Genomic DNA, 25,272 nt, shown 5'->3' with positions numbered 1-25,272 from the left:
CTTAAAAAATGACTGCCCAATGGCCTGGCTGGTGTGGGTTGGTGGTTGAGCATCGACCTATGCACCAAGAGGTCACAGGTTTGATTCCCTGTCAAGGCACATACTGCAGTTGAGGACTCCATGCCCAGTAGGGGGCATGCAGGAGACAACGAACTGACGTTTCTCATCAATGTTTCTCTCTCTCTCTCCCTTCTTCCTCTCTCTCTCAAAGTCAATTAAAAAAAAAAATTTTTAATGAGTGTTAAATGAATGTTCAAGTTTTAGTTTAAGTGTTACTTCTTCCATGAAGCCTTTCTGGCCATGGAGTTAAAACAAATTTTATTTGACTTTATACCTTTGTTAGAGTCACCCATATTGACACACAAACATAACATGTTACCTGCACATTTTAACTTCTCAATGATACTGATAGCTTAGGGTGTGTAGGTCTTTCATATTTTCCACATTTTAGTACGTTGCTGAACTCATGATAGAAATAAAACACTTTTATTACGGTATGTAAAAAAAAAAAAAAAAAAAAGTGGAGCACAAGTTTTAAGTCTAAAATAAATTGAAGAGCAAATTATAATTAACTTATATAATCTAGTTGATCACACACACGCACACACACACACACACACACAGTTATGGGGGGGGGAATCTCTCTATATATAACACAAAAAGTAATCATTTAATTTGATCCATCTAACTGGAGCAGCTGTCCTTAAAAGTTGACTCTACAACTACCTAAAATGAAAATACCTAAAAGAGTTTAACATTTTGATATATTAGAAGAGAATGCAAAATTAAATTTAAAAGATAATAAAAATTCCTAAGGAAAGTCAGCTAAACAAAAAAACAGCAGAGAGAAGCAGTAGAAGTGACAGACCTGCATGCCTTCTCCTGGTGGGGTCCCCGTCTTCTGTGACCACATCGTGTAGTGACAGACATAGACAAAGGAGATGGGTGTGAGTGGATGGGCCAAAGGGTAAAAGTGACACCAGAGGAAAGAGCCCCAGTCATTTGGAGAAAGAATCCTGTGCACATGGTAGGAAAGATATAACCAAACACAATCTATAAAAAAGGGGAAGAACTGATGATGAATTGGTTAAGCTACTATGGGTTAGTAGGATCAGAGAAATAAAGTTAGTGTAGAGAAAAAGAAGATTCAAAAGGTTATAATTATTTGTGGACAGCCAATCCTGATCACTGGTGCTGAAGGAAGATACCGTGAATAAAAACCATGTTACTTGTGTGACCATATTATTTAAGGTGTTACTGAGTCCATTTAAGATCAGTGAAAATGCTTTTAGGATTTTTAATGATCAGATAAAGAATAAAATTTAATTGAAACATCTTCAAAGAGAGCAATAAAAATAGTTCCAACATATTTTTTTTTGCTTTTTAAATTTCCCAAATAGATCAGTGCATGCATGAAAATAAAGGACAGTCATCAGGCCAATATTTACTAAATTACTTCAGTACAGCAAAATATTATCATAAAAATATGATGGAGAGTAACAAATATAATAAAATTCCTATAAGAAGAATAGTTGAAATTTATGGCTTTATATAAATATTAAAAATTCAAATTAACCTTCAAATTAGGCAAATTTTATTGGATTAATAATGTTTATGAATTAATAGTAATGTTTATTTATTAAGGAAGTTCTTATAGACACCACATCGATTACTGATGTTTCTTCAAATCTTCCCATCCAAATCCAACATCCACTATAACAGATATGGCACACATTTTGGAAACTCTCTTTCCCCATTGGTAGTAAAGTTCAAAAGACTATTTTAAACAGTGATTGAAAGCAGGAATGGTCTGCTACATTCAGCATTCCAAAAAAAAATTCTTCCAATGATATTAGTGTATTAGTATGATCGACACATAACACAACATAACAAAACTGAAATCTCCTATTTCATCACCTATTTAGCTTTAAATCGGGTGCTACAAAATTCTTAAATAAAAACACCACATTCACTTCTGCAATAGTTGTATCATAGTTTATAGAAGACCATCTTGTATCAAACTGCACTTGGAAATTATAACTCTTTAGAGCATTCTTTCCTATAATAAATTTATCTCTTTTCCTGAATATTGAGAAAATGAAAACTTTCCACTAGAAAAACATACATGACCAAAATGCTTTTCTTATGGAAAAAAAAAGGGGGGGGGGGATCCTCGTAGGAATTATAGAGAACTGAAAAAGATAACACATTTTGAAACTTAATAATGTAGTTTTGATTATTATACAATCACATCTTTGACCTATTCATAATGAGACACCAAGTCTCATCATAATTATAGTACAACCCAGACTCTGTTCATAGGAGTGATCACTAGAACAGTACTGTCCTCTGAAATGTACTCATACATTAATATGATATATGACACATTTTTCCCATCCCCAGTCCATCCATTTCTCAAAGAAAAGGTAGAAAAATCAGAGATATATTAATATCACAAGACAGCTGAATTGTATTATATCTTGCATTATTTCTCCTATGCAAAATTTCACTAAAAACATATTTATTATGCTACTAATATAATTTCCTCAAATGTTAAGATAAAATTGGTATAAAGTGGAAAAAATAATTGCTTATACATATTCCATCTCTAAGAAAACATTTTTTTTTCTGGTATAAAACATAGGAACAATAAATATTTCTTTCTCTACATACTATTTTCCTGTATCTTGGATTATTTTATAATGGCGCTGCAGCAATGTTTTCCATGTTGTATGGATTCAAAACATTCAAAATTCTTCTCAAACCAATCATCAATTTTAGAGGATAACTGAGACACATAGAATTCAAGTGACTTACCCAAGGTCACAAAACCAGTTCAGTGGCAGAACCAGAAATAGACAGAGGTCTCCTGATTACAGGCCCATTTTCTTTCTACTAGATGCTATATGTCCCAACAAAAACATGTGAAATAGAACGTCAAACAAGGAAAAAATAAAAAAATATTCTCATGGAACTGACATTTTATTATATAGTATTTAACTAGAATGTTTTAAAAAAGAGGTACATGCTACAACTATGCAAGTAATTCACCAATGCTTTTCCTCTGTGAGGAATATGGTAACACTTAGTACCAATAGGTAAATATTTTAAGAAAGTTATACAAAATTTTTATTACATCAAAGATGAAAATGCAAGATTTGACAGTGATCTCACTACCAACTGGAAGTGTCCACTAAATCATTTCTCCATCATTTATGTGATAGAATCCATTAATAGACCTTAACTAGTCTTATATAAAAACAATTTAACTTTAATTAGCAGATATAATGTTTATTTAAAATATCTCAATGTCTACCCTACAGTTATTCAGAATATATGAAAAACTTTATTTGGATTTCTTGTCTGCCTATGATGAGCTTTTATTATAAACTATTTGTATTAAAACAGCCTTAAAAAAAAAAAAGAAGAGAAACACAGTCAACTAATATTTGAACAGCCATATCTTATTTAAAAGGCAGTAAAATATAAAGACTTATTTCACCTATGTTACTGTAATGAATCACAGACGTCTGAACCTTAAGAAGTTAAGCATGCCCCTCCACTCCTTCTATCACCCCACTTTTCCTTAATCGTTACTTTGCCACAAACATTCTACTTTTCAATGCTGTTAAGGTAGTTCTAATGGAACTCTTTTTGGTGGTTCATTTAACCAACAACCGGTTAGAGTGATTAAGGACAGTAAAGAGTACCCTCTCTTCGGTGTCCATTACTGCCACATCTATGGCACGATATTAGTTTTAGACTTAAGAATTATAAAGGAGAATGCCCAGTATTTTGTTGTTGTTGTTCATTCCACCAAATGAACTACAAAAGAGAAATAAAATATTTTCATATAATATACTGAAATAGATGACATTTATAAAGTATCATAAATAACTCAAGTAGCATTTCATCACTTGTAGCAAGCATTTCACCATTTACAACAGACGTACAATTGGTCCTACTACCAGATTTAATTGCACTTGAGTAAACATATGTCCTAAAGGACCAAGCATTTGCTAAAAGGATTCCTAACAACGAAAGAGAAGCCTCAAGACTTTAAGTGTGTATTAGCATTCATACATTATTAAAAGTTGATCATATAATGGCACTTTTTTAAGGTCAGAGGAGTCTTAGATTGTTTACGTTCGGAGCAGGAACCTTTCAAAATGAAGCCGAACTGAGCATCTATTTAGTAGGAGCCTCAAGGATGCAAAGATCAGGTTAAACCTAGAATATAAAACCCAAATGTTTGGCAAGTTTACTGATTTCGAAACTTCTCTACTGCGACAAAAATCTGTTGAAAAATCCCTCAAACCAAGCATTTGATTACTAAAACTAATTATAACTATCCATAATTGTCAACACCATAAAATTATTGAACATTTATGATAGATTATACCTATTAAAATAAGCAAGGTACAATATTTTAAAATATTTTTCTATTTTTATAAGCTTGCTAAAAAGTTTATTTTTTAAATGTCTTCTTTCCTATTCCTAAGTTTTTATTTTTATTTTTATTCTGTCCTTGAAGTCTGCTATGCAATGCAATTTTATACACAGCAGGAAAACAGAGCATGTATTGAGGGAGTTTAAAATAATTAATTTTCCAACTATAGCACACAACCTATCATATGACAGTCACTAAAGTACAAATTTGGCCTTATAAATGTATCTGTATGTTCAGAGAAAACTGAACCAACTTTAAATGAGCAATTAAACTCATAAATCATGAATTTCCCTTGACTTACAGGAAAACATGCTTGTTAACAAAGAACACTGTATTTATGTCTAAGGATGTCGGTAGATTTAGTTACAAGATTCTACCAGTTAATTTGTGTTGTACAAAATATTTACTTTGTTTTACATCAATATTTTTTTCCATCTAAAATAAAATACATTTATTCTATAATAATCCAGAAATAATTAGAAATTACCAACCTCCAAATATTGACCAGGGGCAACCTTAATTCTTCTTTCCAAGCTATATGGTTCATATTAGCATCTAATTAGAAGACTAAGTTAGAATATTGATTTAGACTGACATAAATTATTTTTACTTTTAAAATATATCAAACTATAAAAAAAAACCCCACAAAATTACATCGGTTACATCAAAATACTCAAAAAATTTTAAAGCATAAAATTCACTAATAAAATGCATCTTTAAATATTTACTTTTCCTTAAGATAAATTTTAAAAGTATCATTTTAAAGGTAAAACGAAGGAAAAAAAGCCCCTACCTTCTCTACATTGTAGATCTATAAGGAATACAGCATGGAAAAGTCAATTTTTGAAAAAGTAATGGTTAATATAAGGTGTCCCCAAAAATTCATACACACATGTGGAATAGTTATAAAGGCAATGTTTATAAAATGCATTTAAATTTCAAAATTGAGCTATGAGCTATTAAATTGTGTATACAGTTTTTGAAACACCCTGTATATTAAGCAAACCATATAATGCTAAACCTAGCAACTTAAGCACACAACATGTTATAGTAAGTAGTAGAACATAACTCATGGCTTTGAATATTTTCAATTTCCAAAATACTATACAGTCAACACAGCAACTCAGCAAATTGTTTCACTGCCCTCAGTCTTCCAGATAAACATATTTTCCAGAGAAGATAAAGCAAGGTAAGTTGCGTTGTCATGGCTCAGGGTAACTACAGTAAGGGTAGCTGAATTAATTCAAGATTTTCCTAAATGTAGCATATCTTACACTTAGAAAAGAACAATTCAAGGTGGATTATTCTTTCAATAAATAAGAGCAGTTATTTTATTATTTCAAACAAATTAGAAATCATTGAAATTTATCTCAAAGTAGATTCTGAACTATTTAGTTCCTCTCACTTAGAGGAACTGAGAAACTAACTGTATATTCTAAAACATTCATTCAGTCTAACTAGAGTTAATTTTCTTACCAGACATGTAGTAGGATGAGTTTAGAAAAACATGAGTTAAAATATTTTTTGTACAAATGTGCTCTTTTCTCAGATACATTTCTAATTACTATAAGAATAGCTATAGTCAAAGTAAACATTAAAAAGTACAATAAGATTACAGTTTGTTTTCAATGTTTAATAACATTGCATTATTACAGACCACAGGATTCTACGTTAGAAACAGGTTGCTCATTGAAAAAAATAAACAACAGATTTGCCATCCTCATGCATCCTTGAGTTGCATGAAGAATGTTTTGTTACCTTTATGCTCTAAACCAGTAGTCGGCAAACTCATTAGTCAACAGAGCCAAATATCAACAGTACAACGATTGAAATTTCTTTTGAGCCCAAAACCAACTTCTGCACATGGGCCTCAAAGTTTCAATCGCACTGTACATGTGCGCCTGCACGTGGTATTTTGTGGAAGAGCCACACTCAAGGGGCCAAAGAGCCACATGTGGCTCGCGAGCCGTAGTTTGCCGACCACTGGTCTAAACACTATCTAATCCTCATTCCACATGAGGAAGACATTCAGTGACTTACTCTAAACATTATACATAACACCTGGGGTTTAAAATCACGGATTTTAAATAAGTCTGTATTTTACACTTTCACCAAACATATTAACACCATTATTTTCCCCAGGGATCCTCATCTCTAACTGCTTCAGTCAGAAGCACTGAAGGTAAGTCACCTCTTTCACTGGTTATCTTCTTAGGACAGAGTAGTTCAGAGATGTCAAGATTTTTCTTCAAAATAAGTCCATAATACTTAAAGACCATGCAAATATTGGCCAACTCACTTTCTAGTCAATAAAATGGCCCTTAGCCCTTCAGTTCTACAGTGTTATATAGTGAGTAGGGAGGGGTGGGGGATGGGAATGGGGGGGGGGAATGAGGACAAATATGTGATACCTTAATCAATAATGACATATTAAAAAAAATATTACAAGTGATCTTTTTACTCTTAGTATACGTCATAAAAATGGTGTCAGGTAACCAGGTACTCTTAATACATAGCCTTTCATAACACAGCAAGAGAAAAATACCGCAATATATGCTATTGATACAGAGCCAACCTTGCATCTCAGGTTTGGGTTTAAGTCCTCCCAAACTTTTCCTCACACCACAAGTTCCCTACAACAACCCTCTGATGACAACCCGTTGACAATGAATGGACTCAGTGAATAAAAATTACATTTTAAACAAAGGTTACAATGAATAGATTTTTAATATCATACGTGTTCTCAAATACAAAGAATGCCTCCAAACAAGTCTCTGGAAAGCCCAAGCTCATAAACGTTAGTGAAATGTAATTGGCCCACCTGACATCCCGCTACTTTCCTTCTCTTTCATCACACCGAAGTTCCAGTAATTAAGCATATTCTATACATATCTTACCTTTATTTTAGAAATAAATACAAATATTTATGAAAAACTAAAATTCCACATGGCATTTATGGCTTTAGCATATTGCATACTTACTCATGACATTAAGAGTTTGAATATCCAGGAATTTCCTAATATATAGGAAAATGCACAATTGCCAAAATAGAAAAATTTATAAACATTTTAGACCATAACGTTAAGGCATTCTAATGACATTAATTTTCCTCTATTATACTCATAGTTTATATTTAACTAGAGGGCTTAAGTGATAAGAAAAATATATGCTATATAAAAGAATACACTAAAAATTAACATTATAGAAAGGTATTATTTAAAAAAAACAACACACCTTTGTGACATTTAAAACTTTTTTTTTTAGCCAAACATTGCATTGTTTCATGATTTTAATGTACAATATAAATTATTTACATAGATATTTATGGCCACAAATATATCCATATAATCAGAAATGAAAGCAAACAGGACAAACAAATAAATAGTAGTTCATGACCAGAAAAAAACCACACCACTCAATATAGCAAGGAGATAGTTTTAAAGCAATCATATTTGTTATATAAATCACAACATAAAACTAATTTTATACATACTTTGTTTATTTTTAAATCACCTTAAATATAGTAATATATAATATACTACTTTATTTTTTTTTAAAAAGGAGCGATTTTTATTTAAAGAATTAAAAAAAAAAACACATGTAAGACGTTTTCTTACAACTTTATGAATGTTAAAATTCCCAATATAAAATCTAATTCATTTTATTAAGTTTTCAGTGTATAACTGTTTTACTATAAGAGAATTTACAGCCGAAACCGGTTTGGCTCAGTGGATAGAGCGTCTGCCTGTGGACTGAAAGGTCCCAGGTTCGATTCCGGTCAAGGGCATGTACCTTGGTTGCGGGCACATCCCCAGTAGTGGGTGTGCAAGAGGCAGCTGATCGATGATTCTCTCTCATGGATGTTTCTAACTCTCTATCCCTCTCTCTTCCTCTCTGTAAAAAAATCAATAAAATATATATTTTTTAAAAAAGAGAATTTAAAGATTAAGTCATTGGAGCTATGGCATTTTCCCTTGCTTTTTAGACTTAGGACATGTAATACTTTTTCTCAAAGTACCCTATTCTCCTTAATAGCTGTATCACAATTTTAATAACTTAATCATTAGCATCATTATTTTTAGCTTGTGTTTTTTTGCAGAATGTAAACGGTATGAGAGCAATTACTGCATCTATCTTATCTACCCCAGTAACTCAGGGCCAACTATGATGCCTGGCATATACCAAGATAGCAACTAATACTCGTTAATAAGTTAGTTTAATTTATACATTGACAGGTTTTAAAATATAGGATTTTAGAGATCTAGCAGGAAATGAGTCACCACATTAATACTGTTACTATAGGCACACTTTAACGCCACACTGCCCTTCAGTTCAATAGTGCTATATTTAAAATAAAAATTACAAGTGTCCACTTTAATAACATTATTATCAAAAATTCCATTTGTTTTCTAAAATTTTGATGGAGATTGTTGATGTATTCTCACTCTCATCCAACGACTAATTTAAAAGTAATACTGATTATTCAGTGGATTGTCTTTGCACTCTGCTTTTCTTCCTTTTAATCCTGGCTCAGATTTGTGTCTTCTACCAATCATCCTCTCCAGAGAAAGGAGAGGAAAACAAAGTCACTTCATTTCAACTCATTGATAGAATTAATGAGTTGAAAAGAGTCTTTACTTAGTTAATATACGATATTATGCTAGTATTCCTTGTTGTTGGCAATATTTTTAGCATCCGAGGTTGTAAATAAATCACTACCAATGAAAAGTATAATACCTCAATGAAAAAGAAAGAATGGCCTATAGACACAACTTAAATAATATATTGAGCTCAATATAGTACGTTTTTAGGAAAACACATGTCCCTTCACAAAGGTACTTTAATTTGAGTCAAAACAACCAAATATATAAATGACCATTAGTGCTTACACTTGTCACTTTTTTCCTAAAGAAGGAATCTTAATAATAAAATAGTCATTCTTTTTAACTTTCTAAATAAATCTTAAAGTGTCCACCACTCTAATGTAAATAGGCTCCACAAACTATCGAGCTCACACCAGAATGAGGAATGAGGAGCAAGCACACACGTATCACAAAGCATGAGAGGCAATGCTGATCCTCATGCTTCCAGCGGTTGTCCACACCCTGACCAACCTGACTCTGACTGCTGTTTCTTTGGCGGCGATGGCATGTCATCATTTACTGTACCATTCACCTTTTCCTGCTGGTCTTCCCACGTAACTTCTAGCGTGAATGAAACAGAATCATCAGAGCTTGTCAGAACCATTAGGTAATGTTCGTAACGGGAACCTAAAAATACTTCAGGGATTTACAAAAATGATTTACCCCTTAAGTTCTCCCCTAAAACTTTCAGTCATGTGTAGTGAATGTTTTCAATATACAAATGTGACATCTGAGTTTTTTTTAAATAGATTTTAAAACTCCAAAGCACTAAAATTCACTTATAATGAAATGAATGGGGTGAAGGTATGAGGAAAATGATGATTAAACTGATTTGACAAATACATTTTTTTTCTTAGTTGATATTAGTAATATTGTTTTAGAAATGAATATTTTGCTAAATATTATTTTCTGTGATGAAATGTGTATATGAAATTAAAATGTACAAATTTCATACATATCAAGCAAGAGAAATTACATTTTAATATATAAGATTAAATGACTATTTTGCTACCATATTTAGTACTTTCATTAACTGATAGAAAAAATGAATGTGCGATGGGATATGGTTTCAAACAAATTAGTAATAGTTTATTATCACTGAATATGAGCTACCTGGCTTATTTAAGATTATTTAAGATTATTTGTAGTGTGACCTAATATTCATCCATTTAACAATATATATTCAGCACCTATAACAATCCAGGTATGTCTAAGGCACTGGGGATATAAGAACAAACAAAAAAGACAAAAATCCAAGCTCTCATAAACTTTATATTCTAATGGAGAACCAGATTACAAACGAGATAGATGAGTATGATACTTTATGGCTTGGATATTGATAAGTGCTAAGAAGACAAATATGAAGTAGGTAAGAGGGAACAAAATGCTCAGGGTCTGACGAAAGTTTGAACAGGGTAGTCTTGCAAACCCTCCCTAGGAGGGCACATTTTGATAAACCCGTAAGGAAATAAGGGAGCTGTGTGTTTATTCGGGGAGAGGGCAGTACAGGCAGAAGAGCACGTGCAAATATCCTCAGGTGGGAGCATGTCTGGAATGTTCCAGAAAAGCATCCTGGACTTGAACGGGAGGCCTCCAGGGCTAAAGCAGGGGGCAGGGGTAGAAGATGAGATGAAATGAAATGAAATGGCAGTGTGGGGAGTACAGACCACGCAGGGCCTTGTGGGTCACGTATCAAAAGGGCCACTGGGCGCCACGTAACCTGCCTCTCGCAGTAGCATTCGTAAACACTTCAGTATATACTGGCCTAGACTTCTGTTCACACGTTTCTAAATCTACACTGCGAGTCACGTAGATAGTTACTATCTACGTACATTTTAGTCTCTGGCCGTAAATAGTGGAATCCTAACGTTTTATAATATTAAGCTAAAATATTAACTATCAATAGGAAGATGAAATTACTGTCAAAAATGGGAAACTATGCTAAACTGTAACATCAAATATAAGTTATTGTAGACACACTACTATTTTTGATTACTTATACTGTTAGAATTGACTGCAGTAAGTACTGTATAAAATTTACCCACTCTTAGACTTTATTAATATTAGGCATTTTATTACGTAAATGCTATTAATAATTAGACACTTTATACCGGTCTAACATCAATCAGCTACCGAAAGAAAACAAATCTCTTGCTTTGGGAGCATTTTATAAAGTTACACCCAGGTATGTAGCTGACAGCCTAATTTTCTAGTTAGTAAATAGTCTGTATAAAGATGCAATACAGGGTTACCAAATGGTAACCAATCTGGATAAAGCTGCTATATTTCAATCAACGGCTAATAGGAAGAGAAATCTTAAAACCTTTAAAGAGTATACAAATTTTCTGATAAATTCCAAGACTTTAGTATAGCCTTCTTCAGTTATAAGAACAAAGGACTCATATGTTCCTTAATCGAAGTTAATCTGTAGTAACATAAAAACAACAAGTTTTCCCATTGTAGGGAAAATAATAAGCTCATTGACAATAAAGTACTAGTATTGCTAAATCTTACTGAGCTGCACTTTCAGCATCCTACCAAAAACCAATATGAAAGATTTTACAAGTGCTACAGAGTTGTTCAAAATGAACTTTTCTAAAATCCTACATATTTGTCATTTTGAAAAGTCGTTTCGCCTTTCATCATTTGATAGTTTGTGATGTTCCAGAAATAGATGGCATGCTACCTGTTGAAACAAGATGGAGTATGAAGAAGCAGAAAGGGGTTGCTTTAAAATGGGCCCACCGATCTGTGAATTGGCAGAAAGCATCTTCTGAAGTGTGAGGAAACATTTCTTAAGACATAATATTTCTAATTTTCAAAGACTTTCTTTGAGTCATTTGTCTCATGCCGACAGAGTGAAATTAACAAGTATTTGTTGAAAGTATATGCCAGTGGAAAAATAGCCCCATAGCCATAAATTTATATACTAGCCATTATCTAGAAAGAAAAAAAGAAAGAAAGAAAGAAAGAAAGAAAGAAAGAAAGAAAGAAAGAAAGAAAGAAAGAAAGAATATCAAGGCTATCAATGATTGATAGGAGAGGTAATATATGTTACTAGCCTGACCCAGAAATGGTGAATTTTAGGAACATTTCTGCCTTTAACGAGGTTCATAATCTTAAGCAAGTTCCATAGCATCTCTGGCCACTAATCCGGTATATTGGAAGTGAGAAAGTTGGTCTTAAAAATTTCTAAGGTTGTATCTGTGCTGAAACTACAGTTGCTCTTGCTTCTTATGATTCTAGTTTGACAAGTCAGATTTTGTGTAAGAGGAACTAAACCAGAAATGATGAAATTAAGACACTTAGAATTTAGAGGATTTTCCTTAAGCCCTAAATATGGCTATTATTAAACCCTATATCAGAACCCAAGTGTTTATTTTAAAACAGAATTAAAGTAATAAAAAGAACAGAATTGACTAGTGAATCATTAATTCATTTATCACCCTCCTCCCCCCAAAAAAAGTGTTAAAAGCTACCCTATCTAGCCCTCTCTGAATTTATGGGTCATAGAATTAAAATAAAACATTTAAAGCAATTAAAGATGCCTAGTTTTACATCATAAAAATGTTCGATTGTTTGAAAGTTGCTTTCGTTACATTAAACAAAATAGTAAAACTATCACTGATTATGTAATACCCTAAGGACAGTGTGGTCCATGAAAGGCCTATGGTGGTAATTTTAAAACTAAAAAGTCCTCTTAATGTTAGATAATAAAGATCTAATCATTAAAACTTAAGCCCAAAGTGCTAGCTCGTGACAGTGTGTATTTACTGCTGGAGGATAAAAAGTAAAAATCAGAGATATATGATGCAATTTAATTGGTATGATTACCTTGAAAAAATATATATCAAATGCCTCACATGCAAACCATGAATCCATTCAAGTACTGAAATGAATTTATTCTAGGGGTTACATTTTTTTTAACTAATATTTTTATTATTTTACAAATGCATGTAGTAAATACTCAGTTGTGAATTTAATTTGTACATGGGAAGCTTGAAGATTGATTTAATACATAATAGATAGTTGAAAGAACAATTTTACTCATTATGACTTAACTTTGACGTGAGCTTTTTAAGTGAAATTTTAAAAACCCACATTTCTACAAAATAACTATATACTTTGGCTAGTCTTCATTATACCATGTAGCCAACACTATCATTTAAATAGTACAAATTCCTATATTAGCAAGATTATATTTATATAGCACTCTATGTTTCTATGTGTTTTCGTACACAGCATCAAATTTGATCCCATAAAACAGAAAGGACTTTCTGTCAGGTGGTTTCTACAGACAGAAGACAGAGCCAATTAATAAGGATAAGAGCTGAATAGCCATCCTAGTTTACAAACAATTTCACTGGCATTACCTCATTTGATTCTCAAAGTAGCATATGAAAATGAAAGAAATGAGCTAAGATAGCCTCTTCTCAGATTAACTAATCTGGAATAAGGGCCTAGAGTCAGGCAGTTGGTAGATTGTTGGCAGTTCTTGTACCAAGGTTCTAAACCTGTGACTTCTCTAGTACCATATCACTTTCCTATTGCTATTTTCAACAACAAGCAGAAGATGGCTTTGGAATTGTCATTTGGGAAGTCGACAATGAAATGGCTTGAACAATGGCTAATCTTTGCAGGAAGAAGTGAGGAAGGGGGTCCTTTCGCAAGTCAATTAGTCTATCAGGTTTTAGAAGCACAGAAGAAATACAGTGAGCAGAAGAGGAGAAGAAAGGTAAAATGAGCATCTACAAATCCTCCCACCCTAAATGGTATGCAATTCCTAGAATGCCTACAGACGCAACATCCATTACTAAGAACTGCCAAAATTATTACTTTTGGTTCCTTTGTAAAACTAGTTTTCTCCCTTTTTCACCCTTCCTCTTTTCCTTTCATTCTTATTTATTAGGTTATCTATATTTGCAATAATGTAGGCAACTGTACATGAAGGCTGAAAGGGACAAAATATTTCCCTTTCGTTTCATTATATGCATCTTTAGGCACATGATGTTTTAATAGGCAACTTGGTAGGGTTTAGTCCCAACAGTGCTCACTCACTAACAGCAAATTAGGAGGTTGTATCTGTTAAGTTTCTAAAACCAACCAACCAAACAACAATAACAACATAAACCATAGGCTGGAAACAAAGCTATTTGAGACTTTTGACATCATTAGTCCCAAAACACTCAGTTGTGTTCCAGTCCTGGTGGGGTATTTTACTTACAGAGGAAGAAACTGAGGTCCACAGAATAAAGGCCTTCGCAGTAGAACTGAGCTCCTGACCCAAGTAGTGACTTCAATGTCATTCTCTAGATACTACGAAACTGGAAAAGTCCTAATGGTGTAAACAGTTCTCTGACTGAGAGAAAATTATTCTAAATAGTTTCACATTGATTTTCATACACATGTTGAAACATGTACAATGAACTGCATTAGAACAGTATGCATTGTCTTATATTGCCATACAGTTCAATTCACTTCCCCCTTGGAGTTGTTTCTCATGCAAGTTACTTGATCAAGAGTACTAATTTCCTAGAAACTACTAGAAAACATGTATTGAATAACCGGTTCAGGGTGATGATAATAATCAGTTTAATCTGACTGTAAATCTAAAGTTTTCAAATTTATAGCAAGACATCACTAAGACATAATAGTAATGATAGCTAATATGTGACGACTATTGTTCTAAGCAATTTAAATATACAATTTTTTTTAAAGTAAACTTATAGCACAAATACACAGCAAGCAATGTTTTTTCGAGTAAACTTGGGGCTAGATCAAGGCAGAGTCTACCATTACCATCCCACCAAGGTGCCCAGTGTCCTACCACATTTTAAAATTTTTTTTAGCATCCCTCCCCCCATATCTAACTTTCTCCACTCACAGCTCTAACTTGCTTCCTCCCATGAAGAGGTGAAAGTGATAATAGCTCTCTGGTTAGTCTCCTCAGAAATATTTACATTTCAGTATTCTGGAAAGCTTAAAGCTTTACCTTATTAAAATAATTGAGCCAGTCGAGACTAGCAGAATATAAAGTAATATAACAAGTAGTGGGATAAATATTTTGGGCTGAAAATCTACCCAGACCCTGCTGGAAACTTACCTGTGTTTTTTATGAAGTTGGCTCTGAATTGATATCACAATCTTAAGATACTTTAGGCAAGTGGGACATGCTGTATGTTTTACCGGCTATTTTCATTATATCATTACTCCCCCAGAGCAGGGAATATATCTTATTCATCATTGCATCCTCAATTGCAACCTAGTACAACACACTGAAATCAGCAGATAATGGTTGAATTGAACTAAACCATTGGCTGACATCTAAAAATAAACGGTTGGAGCCCATGCAAGGGGGATGCCATTTATTTGGAAAGACGTGGTGCTTACATGCATGAGATTGGGTGTCAGGGCTAGAGATCTGCTACCATGTGGGTAAGAGGAAGTTAGCCTCTAGAATTCTGCTTTTTATCAGGAAAGGAAAGCCGCTTTATAAGGCTCCTTCCAAAGTTAAAAGTCTTGACTCTGAATGTAGGGGTTAGACAACAGAACACTGAGCCCTGGTAAACTACAGGCAAGTGACTCAGGGATGGAGGGCTCTACATAGTAAACTGACAGATCTCAACTTAGAAGACGAAGACTGAACAGTTTCCTTCGCGTATTCTGTTTCCCTGACCTCTCCCCTCAACTCTAAATTTTTATTTTTCTCCCTTTTACAGCCAAACCCACACTGGCTCCATTTCTCTCCACTATTTTTAAAAAATAAAATGTTATGCATTTATTGGTTTTAGAGAGAGAGGGAGAGAAACACTGATTTTCTTGTTCCACTTATTCGTGCATTTATTGGTTGATTCTTGGATGTGTCCTGACTGGGGATCCGGGATGGAACTGAGAGGATGGTGTGAAGTCCACCATCGAGCAACGCTCTGACCACTGAGCTACCGGCCCGGGCCTCTCCACTTCTTTCACATCCCTCTCATCGCTCTTACCTCCTCTGACTCCACCACAGTGACTTCCCACTAGTGATCACTTCACATTACTGACCACTCTCCTGCTTCAAGGACTTCCTTCACTTGGCTTCACTTCTCTCTCTCTCTCTCTCTCTCTCTCTCTCTCTCTCTCTCTCTCTCTCTCTCCATTTTAAATCATAAGAGAGGATGGCACTAAGTCCACCTCTCAACCCAATGCTTGGATATGATTATAGCTTCAATTTACGGTTACTTTTTACTCAGAATATACAGAAGAAGTAGGAATATAGTAACATCCCTTTAACCTCTTGGAATCTTATGAACTTTGCTACGAGATTTAAAATAAACAGTAAATTTATCTCTTCCAAAAGGAAACAGCTAGAGGATATATTCGATACCTTAGTTATAGGTAGATAATTAAAAGATTAAACTAAATAAAAATGAAAGCATATATAAATATACCGAGTTCTCATCTTTCAAATTTTCATTCACTACCTCCTTTCTGGGTCCAATTATGTCACAAGTAGGATTGGCCTACATTAACAATAGAGATGTTTGGCAGCGGAGAGAATTTTTATAGAAATCATAATAAATAAATTAATAATGAGTGCATGACTGAGGTCCCAATAATCATTCTCAGTAGACCCTTTACTTGCAAAGTCAAAGAAAACAATAAGACAGCAGAAGAGTCTAGAGGTGAAAGATTTAATAGCATTCAGGGACAACTAGATGTTAAAAAAAAAAAAAAAAAAAAAAAAAAGCCCTGCTGAGAGAGAGTACCTCATTAGTTAAATTCATTAACTTAGTGTCTTCAATTTTTTTTTTCCTTGTTAATCTTCACCTGAGGATATTTTTCCATTGATTTTTAGAGGGAGTGGAAGGGAAGGAGAGAGACACAGAGAGAGAAACATCGATGTAAGAGAGATTCATTGATTGGCTGCCTTCCTCGTGGCAGGCTGCGGAGCAAACCTGCAACTGAGGTATGTGCTCTGGATCAGCATCAAACCCAGGACCCTTCAGTCTGCAGGCCGATGCTCTATCCACTGAGCCAAATGAGCCAGGGCAATGACTTCATTTGAAGCAGAGAATAGACTGATACGTTTGAATGCACTTAAAATATAAAATGGCATTAAATGTTCTTAAAGTTTGTTATGCCCTAATAATTGAACACTTAAGAATACATATTTCCTCTTTCAGATCACTGGCATATATTTAAGTACATCCGAACATATCCTTTCACAGGTATAAAGTAAAAATCATAGAGGTTAAGAAATAGATAAAAATGACAAATATGTAAATATACATTGAGAGCTCATTTAAATTTTTTGTTTTAAAGAGAATATTCATATTTTATAATGCGTGATTTGATTTTACTTTTGTTATATTATTCTTGGCTTTTTATAATATCCTAGCAGTTTTAAGAATTTTATACATGAAGAGGTGTTAATGAATAATTAACATTCCACAATAAGAAAAATGATTTTTTTTAGTGCTAATTAGATCTCACATGTAACATTATAGACATTTTTTATAAAAGATGAAAATGGGGAAGAAAAAATATATTCAAGGACATTTCAACTATATTACTGAAGGATAAATCTATTCATTTCTTGGTTTGGCCAAATGACAAGAGTCAACTGTTATAATACAGAGAATTTTAGATGTTGATTTTTTTATGTGTAGTTATATTTTATTATCAATCACTACAAAACATACACAGTCCTACTGTTTTTGAGAAAACTTGATTGGAGTAGTTACAAAATTAAGTCAACACTAGTTATTGGAAAACTAAATCTAAGTATTGAAATGAATCATCTTTTCTACTCACCTATACAATATATTAACTCATGTGTACAGAATTGTGAAATATCTACAAATGTTATAAATATTTGTTACACTTGCCTTTTTTCCCATCATTAGGTGGACTTGATGTTTCTCCCTCATTGTCTTTATAACATTGAAAATGAACAAGAGTGATTAATATTAATGTCATTAATGACCCATATAAAAATCAAGCACACCACAAAAGATGACATCTCGTAAAGTTCACTTTCTTTTCTACTTTAAAATTCTGCTTTTGAAATATTTTTCAATTAGTTTAATTTTAAAACAATTTCTGAATTTAAAAAAATCTAAGTGGTTTTTCTAAATACATAAAACGTTATTATTACTATTTTCCGTAGAATCTTACTCCTTAACAGTACCATCAAAGCAAAACTTCTGATTTTAATGCCATATATTTCAAAAGAATTGAATTTTACTATAATTCAATAATGAGATAAGTATTTTAAGACAATTTCAAATTCAGAAATATATTGTAAAATAGCAGACATTAAATATTGGATAACTTAAATTGGCACCAATACTTGTATTTATGCCTTTTTAATTTAGAAGAGCATATTCATGCACATCACAAGTCAAAACTGAATGTTTAATATATAGAAAGGCGCAATTAACTTCTTATTAAACTTGCCTTTTTCCCCATTATTAGCTGGACTTGGTGTTTCTCCCTCATTGTCTTTATAACATTGAAAACAGACAATAGTGATTAATTATTAATGTCATCAACAACCCAAATAAAAGTCAAGCACACCACCAAAGTTGACATCACACACTAGGAAGCAAATCCATGCACTAACCAGGACACCTCACTGGTGAACATAAGAGGAAGGTCCTTCCCACCCCATAAGAAAAGTAATAAAAAAAAACAAATAAAATGAGGAATAATGAGTCATTTTATAAAGCGAGGAAGATTATAGCTATGGCTTTATGTTAATTTAAGAATTGGTGCAATTCAATAACTTAATTTTGGAAAGAAAGTATAGGCAATAAACTAGTTCAACAATGGGCTTCTTGATCTTAGTGAAGTTAAAACAAGTAAAAGTGATATGAACTACTGCTGAAGTCCCCAAGCTAACAATATCCTTTAAAAAAAAAAAAGAAAAAGTGATGAGCAGTGTGAAAGCCTTTCACTATTCCATGCCGAAACCGGTTTGGCTCAGTGGATAGAGCTTCGGCCTGCGGACTGAAAGGTCCTGGGTTTGATTCCGGTCAAGGGCATGTACCTTGCGGGCACATCCCTGGTAGGGGGTGTGCAAGAGGCAGCTGATTGATGACTCTCTCTCATTGATGTTTCTAACTCTCTATCCCTTTCTCTTCCTCTCTGTAAAAAATCAATAATATATATATATTTTAAAAAAGCCTTTCACTATTACTATGAACTAATATATGATAGATAGGAATGAGCCATATGAAAACATGAACTGCACAGCTAAACTAAAATAAAGTTCATTCTTGCAGTATTCATAAAAACGTTATTCCTATAGCATTTCAGGAAAACGGAAGAGGTGTGGCCTTCTAGCAGCCAGTATAGCAGAAATTCGCCACAGAGATATTACACATTTCCATCACCATGCATCTAAACTTGCCTTTGCTCTCATTATCAGAGGTGCCCTGCTGATTATTCTCATCTGTACAACATTAAAAATAGTGACCATTCATTAGCAACGGCAGCTTACGAAGTCTTCTGTCTTACACTTCACACACCATTCAAAAACGTATCCATGAAAAAACGTCGCATGCACAACTTACATGATGGCACTGCTTTCACAGTGTTAAAGGACAGAATGAAAGAAACATAAAAATACACTCTACTATTCATGAATAAAAAATGGTGATGAGTTAAAAATGATAAAAAACTGGATCTCAAGATATTCTGCATTGTTCAAAGAAATTAGAAAAAAAATATTTTTAAACAACAGCGTAGGCAAGATTAGGATTCAATTCAAATCAAAATAGCAATTACTGGATAAAAGAAATATATAAAATACTGATTATATGATATTTTAAGTTTTATCATTTCCAAAAATTTCTGACAAAGTGGCAAAAATTATGATATGTAAATAATAGAGACTTAAAAAAACAGAATGAAGTTGTCTCCATAACATGGAGAAGGGGGGCTCTCATGGGAGAAAATTATAATGTTCAACAAATATTAATATAATATTGAGCTGAGACAAAGAAAAGGTTAACCTACAGTTAATTTTGCTTATTCTAGGGGAGAAATTTTATGGGTGAAAGGCTGGTAGTCTCTAAAAGTTTTAATAATTAAAATTTGGAGTTTATATTCTACTCTACATTCACTTGTACGTTGCCTTCACAAAATCAAAATTCTTCAAAGAGGAGGCAAAGACTTCAGTGTACCTTTACTTAGCATAACTCAAGATAAAATGTAGGTACTCAACTGACATTTTTAAATAAACAGATGAACTGAATGGAAAGCTGGGGTAAAAGATAAATGCAAACCATGGTCAGAAGCTCTGCCTATAATTTTAGTTTGATTCAACATTAGGATAATGTTCAAATGGATGAATTAAGTATTCGGTTAAATTACCTAGATAGCTTATATACTATCTCTCCATTTAAAATCCGGTAATTTATTTTAAATCAGTGCTGGGAAACACCCTGTTCTTCCTTGAACACTGATGAATTTTCTAAAACAGCCAGCTGTTTCGATTAGACACACAGACAGACCTGCCTGGACCTCGTCACCCTGCTTCTCTGACCCCTGCTCTTCCACTGGCCCTTCCGCTTCTTCGTTAACTTCTGCTTTGGTACAAGTTAAAAAAAAAAGACAAAAAAAAAAAAAAAGACCAGAAATGTATATTTGTTACTCTTACGTAGAACAAAAACAAAACATTTCAAAATATTCATAATGCATTAGTGATTATTAAACAGACGAAGGTTACTTTAAACAAATTTCTGACATGTTAGGTAAGCAAATAAGTATACCGGTAATAAACCATCAGTCCCCTTTTATAATCACTTTGATTTGTAAAAGAGAAATGGTGGCCCCTTAGAATATTAGAAATGGTGATAACTGTGTAACAATTTGTCTACTGACTTGAAGCATTCTTATAAAAATAAAACTATATAACTTTTCTTCTAGAGAAAAAAATACGAGATTATAAACTTTTATTTTTACAAAATGCCACTATATCAAAGTTAGGGCAAAGTGAAAATATGTTAGTAATGTCTCACAGTTGTTTATTACACTGTACTTTCATTATAGTGTTCCTATTTTTTCTGGTTCTCAGACAAAGGGGTGATTAATGCTATATCACCATCAAGAAAAACATATATATGGTTTTAAATTAATTTCATTAATAGACTGAAATATAACAACAAAAATAAAAAGGAATTAAATTAAGACTTGCGAATTCTGTAGATGCTGAACAGGATTAGAAAATAAAAATGTCATTATTTTTATTCTAAAAGAATGCAATTAAATGATAACTTCTTACAACTTTTTAGAGAAAATCCCAACATAATCTGATTTAGACTATCAGTTTATACTCTATTTTCCATTATGTTCCTTTTATTTCTGGTAGGAGTTGAATACTTCTAAAGAGATATATATCTCTTTTAAAGCTAAAGAAAATCACACAATCACATATCTACTGGTCTTTATATCAACGTTTATAAAAACATTGTTAAAACCATTCATATGTTTAAGCAAAACAAACCAAACAAAAACCCTTTTATTTCAAACTGGAAAGAATAAGGGAGGCTCTCCTCTCTTATTTATCAAAATGGAAAAGCCACAATCAGGGACATTAAAGAAAAACTGTGGTTTAAAAAACATTTACAGGGCAGAAAACAGATAGTAAATAGAATGTTTGTTGAGACGCCCATTAAAAATGTCCTCTGCCCTGACCAGGTAGCTCAGTTGGTTAGAGCATCACTCCAGTACAGCAAGGTTGTGGGTTCCATCCCCAGCCAGGGCACAAACCAGAATCAACCAGTGAACCCATAGTAAGTGAACAGCAAAGCCCTCTTCCCTGTTTGTTTCCCTCCCTCCCTCCTTCCCTCCCTCCCTCCCTCCCTCCCTCCCTCCCTTCCTTCCTTTCTTCCTTCCTTCCTTCGTTTTCTTCCTCCCCCTTCCCTCCTTTCTTCCTTTCTTCCTTTCCTTTCCTTCTTCTCTCTCTAAAATCAATCAATAAATTAAAAAAAAAATTTTTTTTAACTTCCTCATCTCTGATTTGCCGTATTAGCTCCATGTCAGTTTTCGGGTATACTGTATTTATTATTAAAAAGAATGTAGCGATTCATATTCTAATATTTGATTGCTATAAAATATATTAAAATTAAATTTACAAAAACAAAAAAAAAAGTCACATAAACTATATTTCTGGCTTCATATGTCATCAAATAGCATCGAGATTCTATCTTGGGATGACAAAAATTCTATACATATTATAGAACTTCCCTTTCAAAAAGTACTTTTAAAACAATATACCCCGTTCTTAAGAAGCAGAGAAATGCTGAAATCTTTTATCAGGCTGCATAACAGAACATTAGTCACAAAAGCATTGAGTTGTTAAAAATTATGGCACAAAGCAAACACAAATAACCACAAAATGAAATATGTCATCCAACTACAACTAACAAGACCAAGTTGTATAGGGCAAAGAAGGTATTGCTGCCCACATGCAATGCAGTTGAGAATTTGTACAAATAGGTTATGGACTATGAATCTGAATAAAAATATGGAGAGAATAACAAGAATATTGCAGTGGTGCATTATACACTATTTGAAGTAGTTGTTCAGAAAGTCGTTCAGTTTTTATATAAATAGTTCATGCATTCTTTCAACAATTATTGATTGAAGGACTACCATGTGCCAGGCATTATTCTATGTGCTGGAGATGATGCAGTAAATGAAACCATTCATTATTTAAAGTTACAAAAGTCATTTTCAGAATTGTGTAATTAGCAGAGAAATGTTTTCTTGTCCTCGTTAAATGCATGACACGTCATATATCATGACTCAGTGTGTTCTCCTGAGTCATAATGTACAGTGACAATAAACCTGCAGATAGTGAACTCTGCTATGCTGTAAGCAGTCTCGCCACAACATGAGAAATGGTGGAAGAAATGCAAACCACAATCACTACCTAATTCAACAAAGTCCTCTTCTAGAAAGCCAAATTTAGTCATCAAAGCTCACCATTAATACAAAATATGAAATGCAGGATGGTAACTACGACTAGACTGGGTGTACACCCTCCAGGACATAAACACAGACTGCAATTGATACCTCTGGCGAAAGTCTTGCACAAAAACAGAATTCTGCTTAAAAGGCAAATTGGATTTTGTACAAAGAGGAAATTCTATCTTGCTATTCAAGAGAAGTTAAACTCTTTGCAGTCTTACTTGACTGGATCAAAAAATTTAACTCCTGTTCATCATTTCTACGTAAAACGTCAAATACTTTACCAGAATTCACGTAAACCAAATAATTTTATATAAAAGTCTATACAACGGGAGGACATCAATTGCAGTTGGGTTTATTTTTTGCTTACAAAGCCCCCCAAAAAGGCTGTCAGCACAAAACAAACCCTCCTTTATGTACAGACCTTCACAAGGTTCTATCTCCTTGACTCCATTGTCTAGGAAAAACAAAATAAAATAAAAAAACAAAAAAAAAACAAAGAAGGGAACCAAAGCACAGGGGTTAAAAACAACAGAAATTTCCAAAGGTACAGAATGTATCATCAATTAAAGAAAATTAAATGGTGACTTAAATATTTGTGTGGTTTTTTTCTTTTTGTACAGTGTATCCAGTTACCATATAAAGGGGACCACTTAAAAAATAACAATAAAAATTATTATATTCTGTCTTCCCATGCTTTTAGAGGTCCTTTAACCAAGAATTTATAGATTATTATTTTTTTTGGGGGGGGGTATGTTTATCTGTGTGAGAGCAAATAATGCTTCTTAGGCAAAAATTTGAAAGTATTAAAAAATACGTATTAAAAATATCAGTACAACATGCATCTTTCTCTTCATATTCATGATTACCTTTTTCTGGCACTCCAGTTTTGAGAAGGATCATCATTGCTGTGCATCAGCTAACCAGTCCTTTGCAGTATGTGAAAATTGATTTGGCTAGTTACTAATAAACTTTATGTAACTGTCAACAATTATATAAAACTTAGTTGCAGCAAAGATCTATCATCCAACTGCTTGTTAAACAAGAGCATTCCATTTACTTCGTAAAACGCATTAACTCAAATTTGCAAAATGTGCAAGAGCAATAGTAGTAGGTTATTTGATCTGCAAATATTACACATTTTAAATGGAAAATATATACTAGTCAACTAGCAAATGCAGCTGAGGCATTCCGTTAACAGAAGAAGAAAACGAAGGAAGGTAGAACAAAAAGAACATCTTGCTTCACCTTAGCCTCCATGTGCATTTCCAGAATGACACAATGAGAACTAAAACTTACTTCTCTCCAGCGTCCCCTTTGGCGGAAGCTGTGGCAGCTGCCGGCCCCTTCGACCCGCCACCGGAGTGCTGGACGGGCTGGTCTGGACAGACCCCGTCCGAGGATGGGACCTACGAGATACACATCAATATTCACTTTCAATATAACGAGTCAAATACTCTTAGTACATTTGCTTCACATGATAGCTGGATAAATGCAACTTTAAAAGAGGTTTAGCTGCTGATTAAAAGATTAGGAAAGTAAGACACGATGTGGATATCGGAATGATTATCTCAACAGCCAAAGATGTTTAAACTTTTGTGTAATATGCGTACGTACACGGACACATGCACAGAGAACCCTACAGTAAAAGCCTTGGGGTTATTAAATGCTACCCATACGAAAGTAAGAGGAGAATTCTGCAGCTCAAAAAGAAAAAAAGAAAAAGAAAAAAAGGTAATGGCTTACATTTCTTTCCACCATATTTCAAACTCTTCGCTCTAACCTCTCTCCCCTGGTCCAAAGAGCTTTTGACTCAGGCTTATCATAGATAACACTTCATTAGAAAACATCTGATGAAACTACAAATAAAATCCTGAACAACTCAGCATTCAGCTAAGGAAGGTAGTGGTTAATACGTGATCTTAGCGTTGATAGAAAGAAACTGAAAAATCTACTTTTGTCACTATGAAGACTATCCCCAACAGCGATGTCCAATGAAGACAAACAAGTTCTCATTGTGCAGGAGAACATGGTGTGTCAGGTGGGGGCTGCCCCAGGACCACTGATAGATGAGAAATCACAAAACAAATGCAGTCAGGACAGTTCAACGGTTTACAATGGTTTGCCACACACTATTATATCCGCCGAATATAAGTAGTGTGCTTACACCGAGAAGGTTAGTACTGACTGTTATTAGTGATCAGCCAGGGATGACAG

At 33.5% G+C, this 25,272-nt stretch overlaps 1 protein-coding gene across 50 annotated transcripts in view; it reads right to left on the bottom strand.

The window, feature by feature from the left end:
* Positions 1–25,272, bottom strand: part of RIMS2 (regulating synaptic membrane exocytosis 2) — a gene marked incomplete at its 5' end in the record, with an annotated part of 298,413 nt that overhangs the window by 97,609 nt on the left and 175,532 nt on the right. For 17 of the 50 annotated variants that reach the window (XM_084864512.1, XM_084864515.1, XM_084864540.1 and 14 more), the window contains one exon: positions 24,355–24,464. In XM_084864512.1, coding sequence (XP_084720638.1) covers positions 24,355–24,464 — 110 coding nt within the window. Of the gene's footprint in view, positions 1–868; positions 902–20,594; positions 20,667–23,479; positions 23,513–24,354; positions 24,465–25,272 lie in introns of all 50 variants that reach the window. The other 33 variants (XM_084864496.1, XM_084864492.1, XM_084864499.1 and 30 more) reach the window with 4 other exon arrangements.

Source organism: Pipistrellus hanaki, assembly GCF_964339955.1.
Source record: "Pipistrellus hanaki genome assembly, chromosome: 17".
NCBI lineage: Eukaryota > Metazoa > Chordata > Mammalia > Chiroptera > Vespertilionidae > Pipistrellus > Pipistrellus hanaki.
Note: the sequence above shows the minus strand (reverse complement) of the source record. Positions and strands in the feature narration are given on the sequence as shown.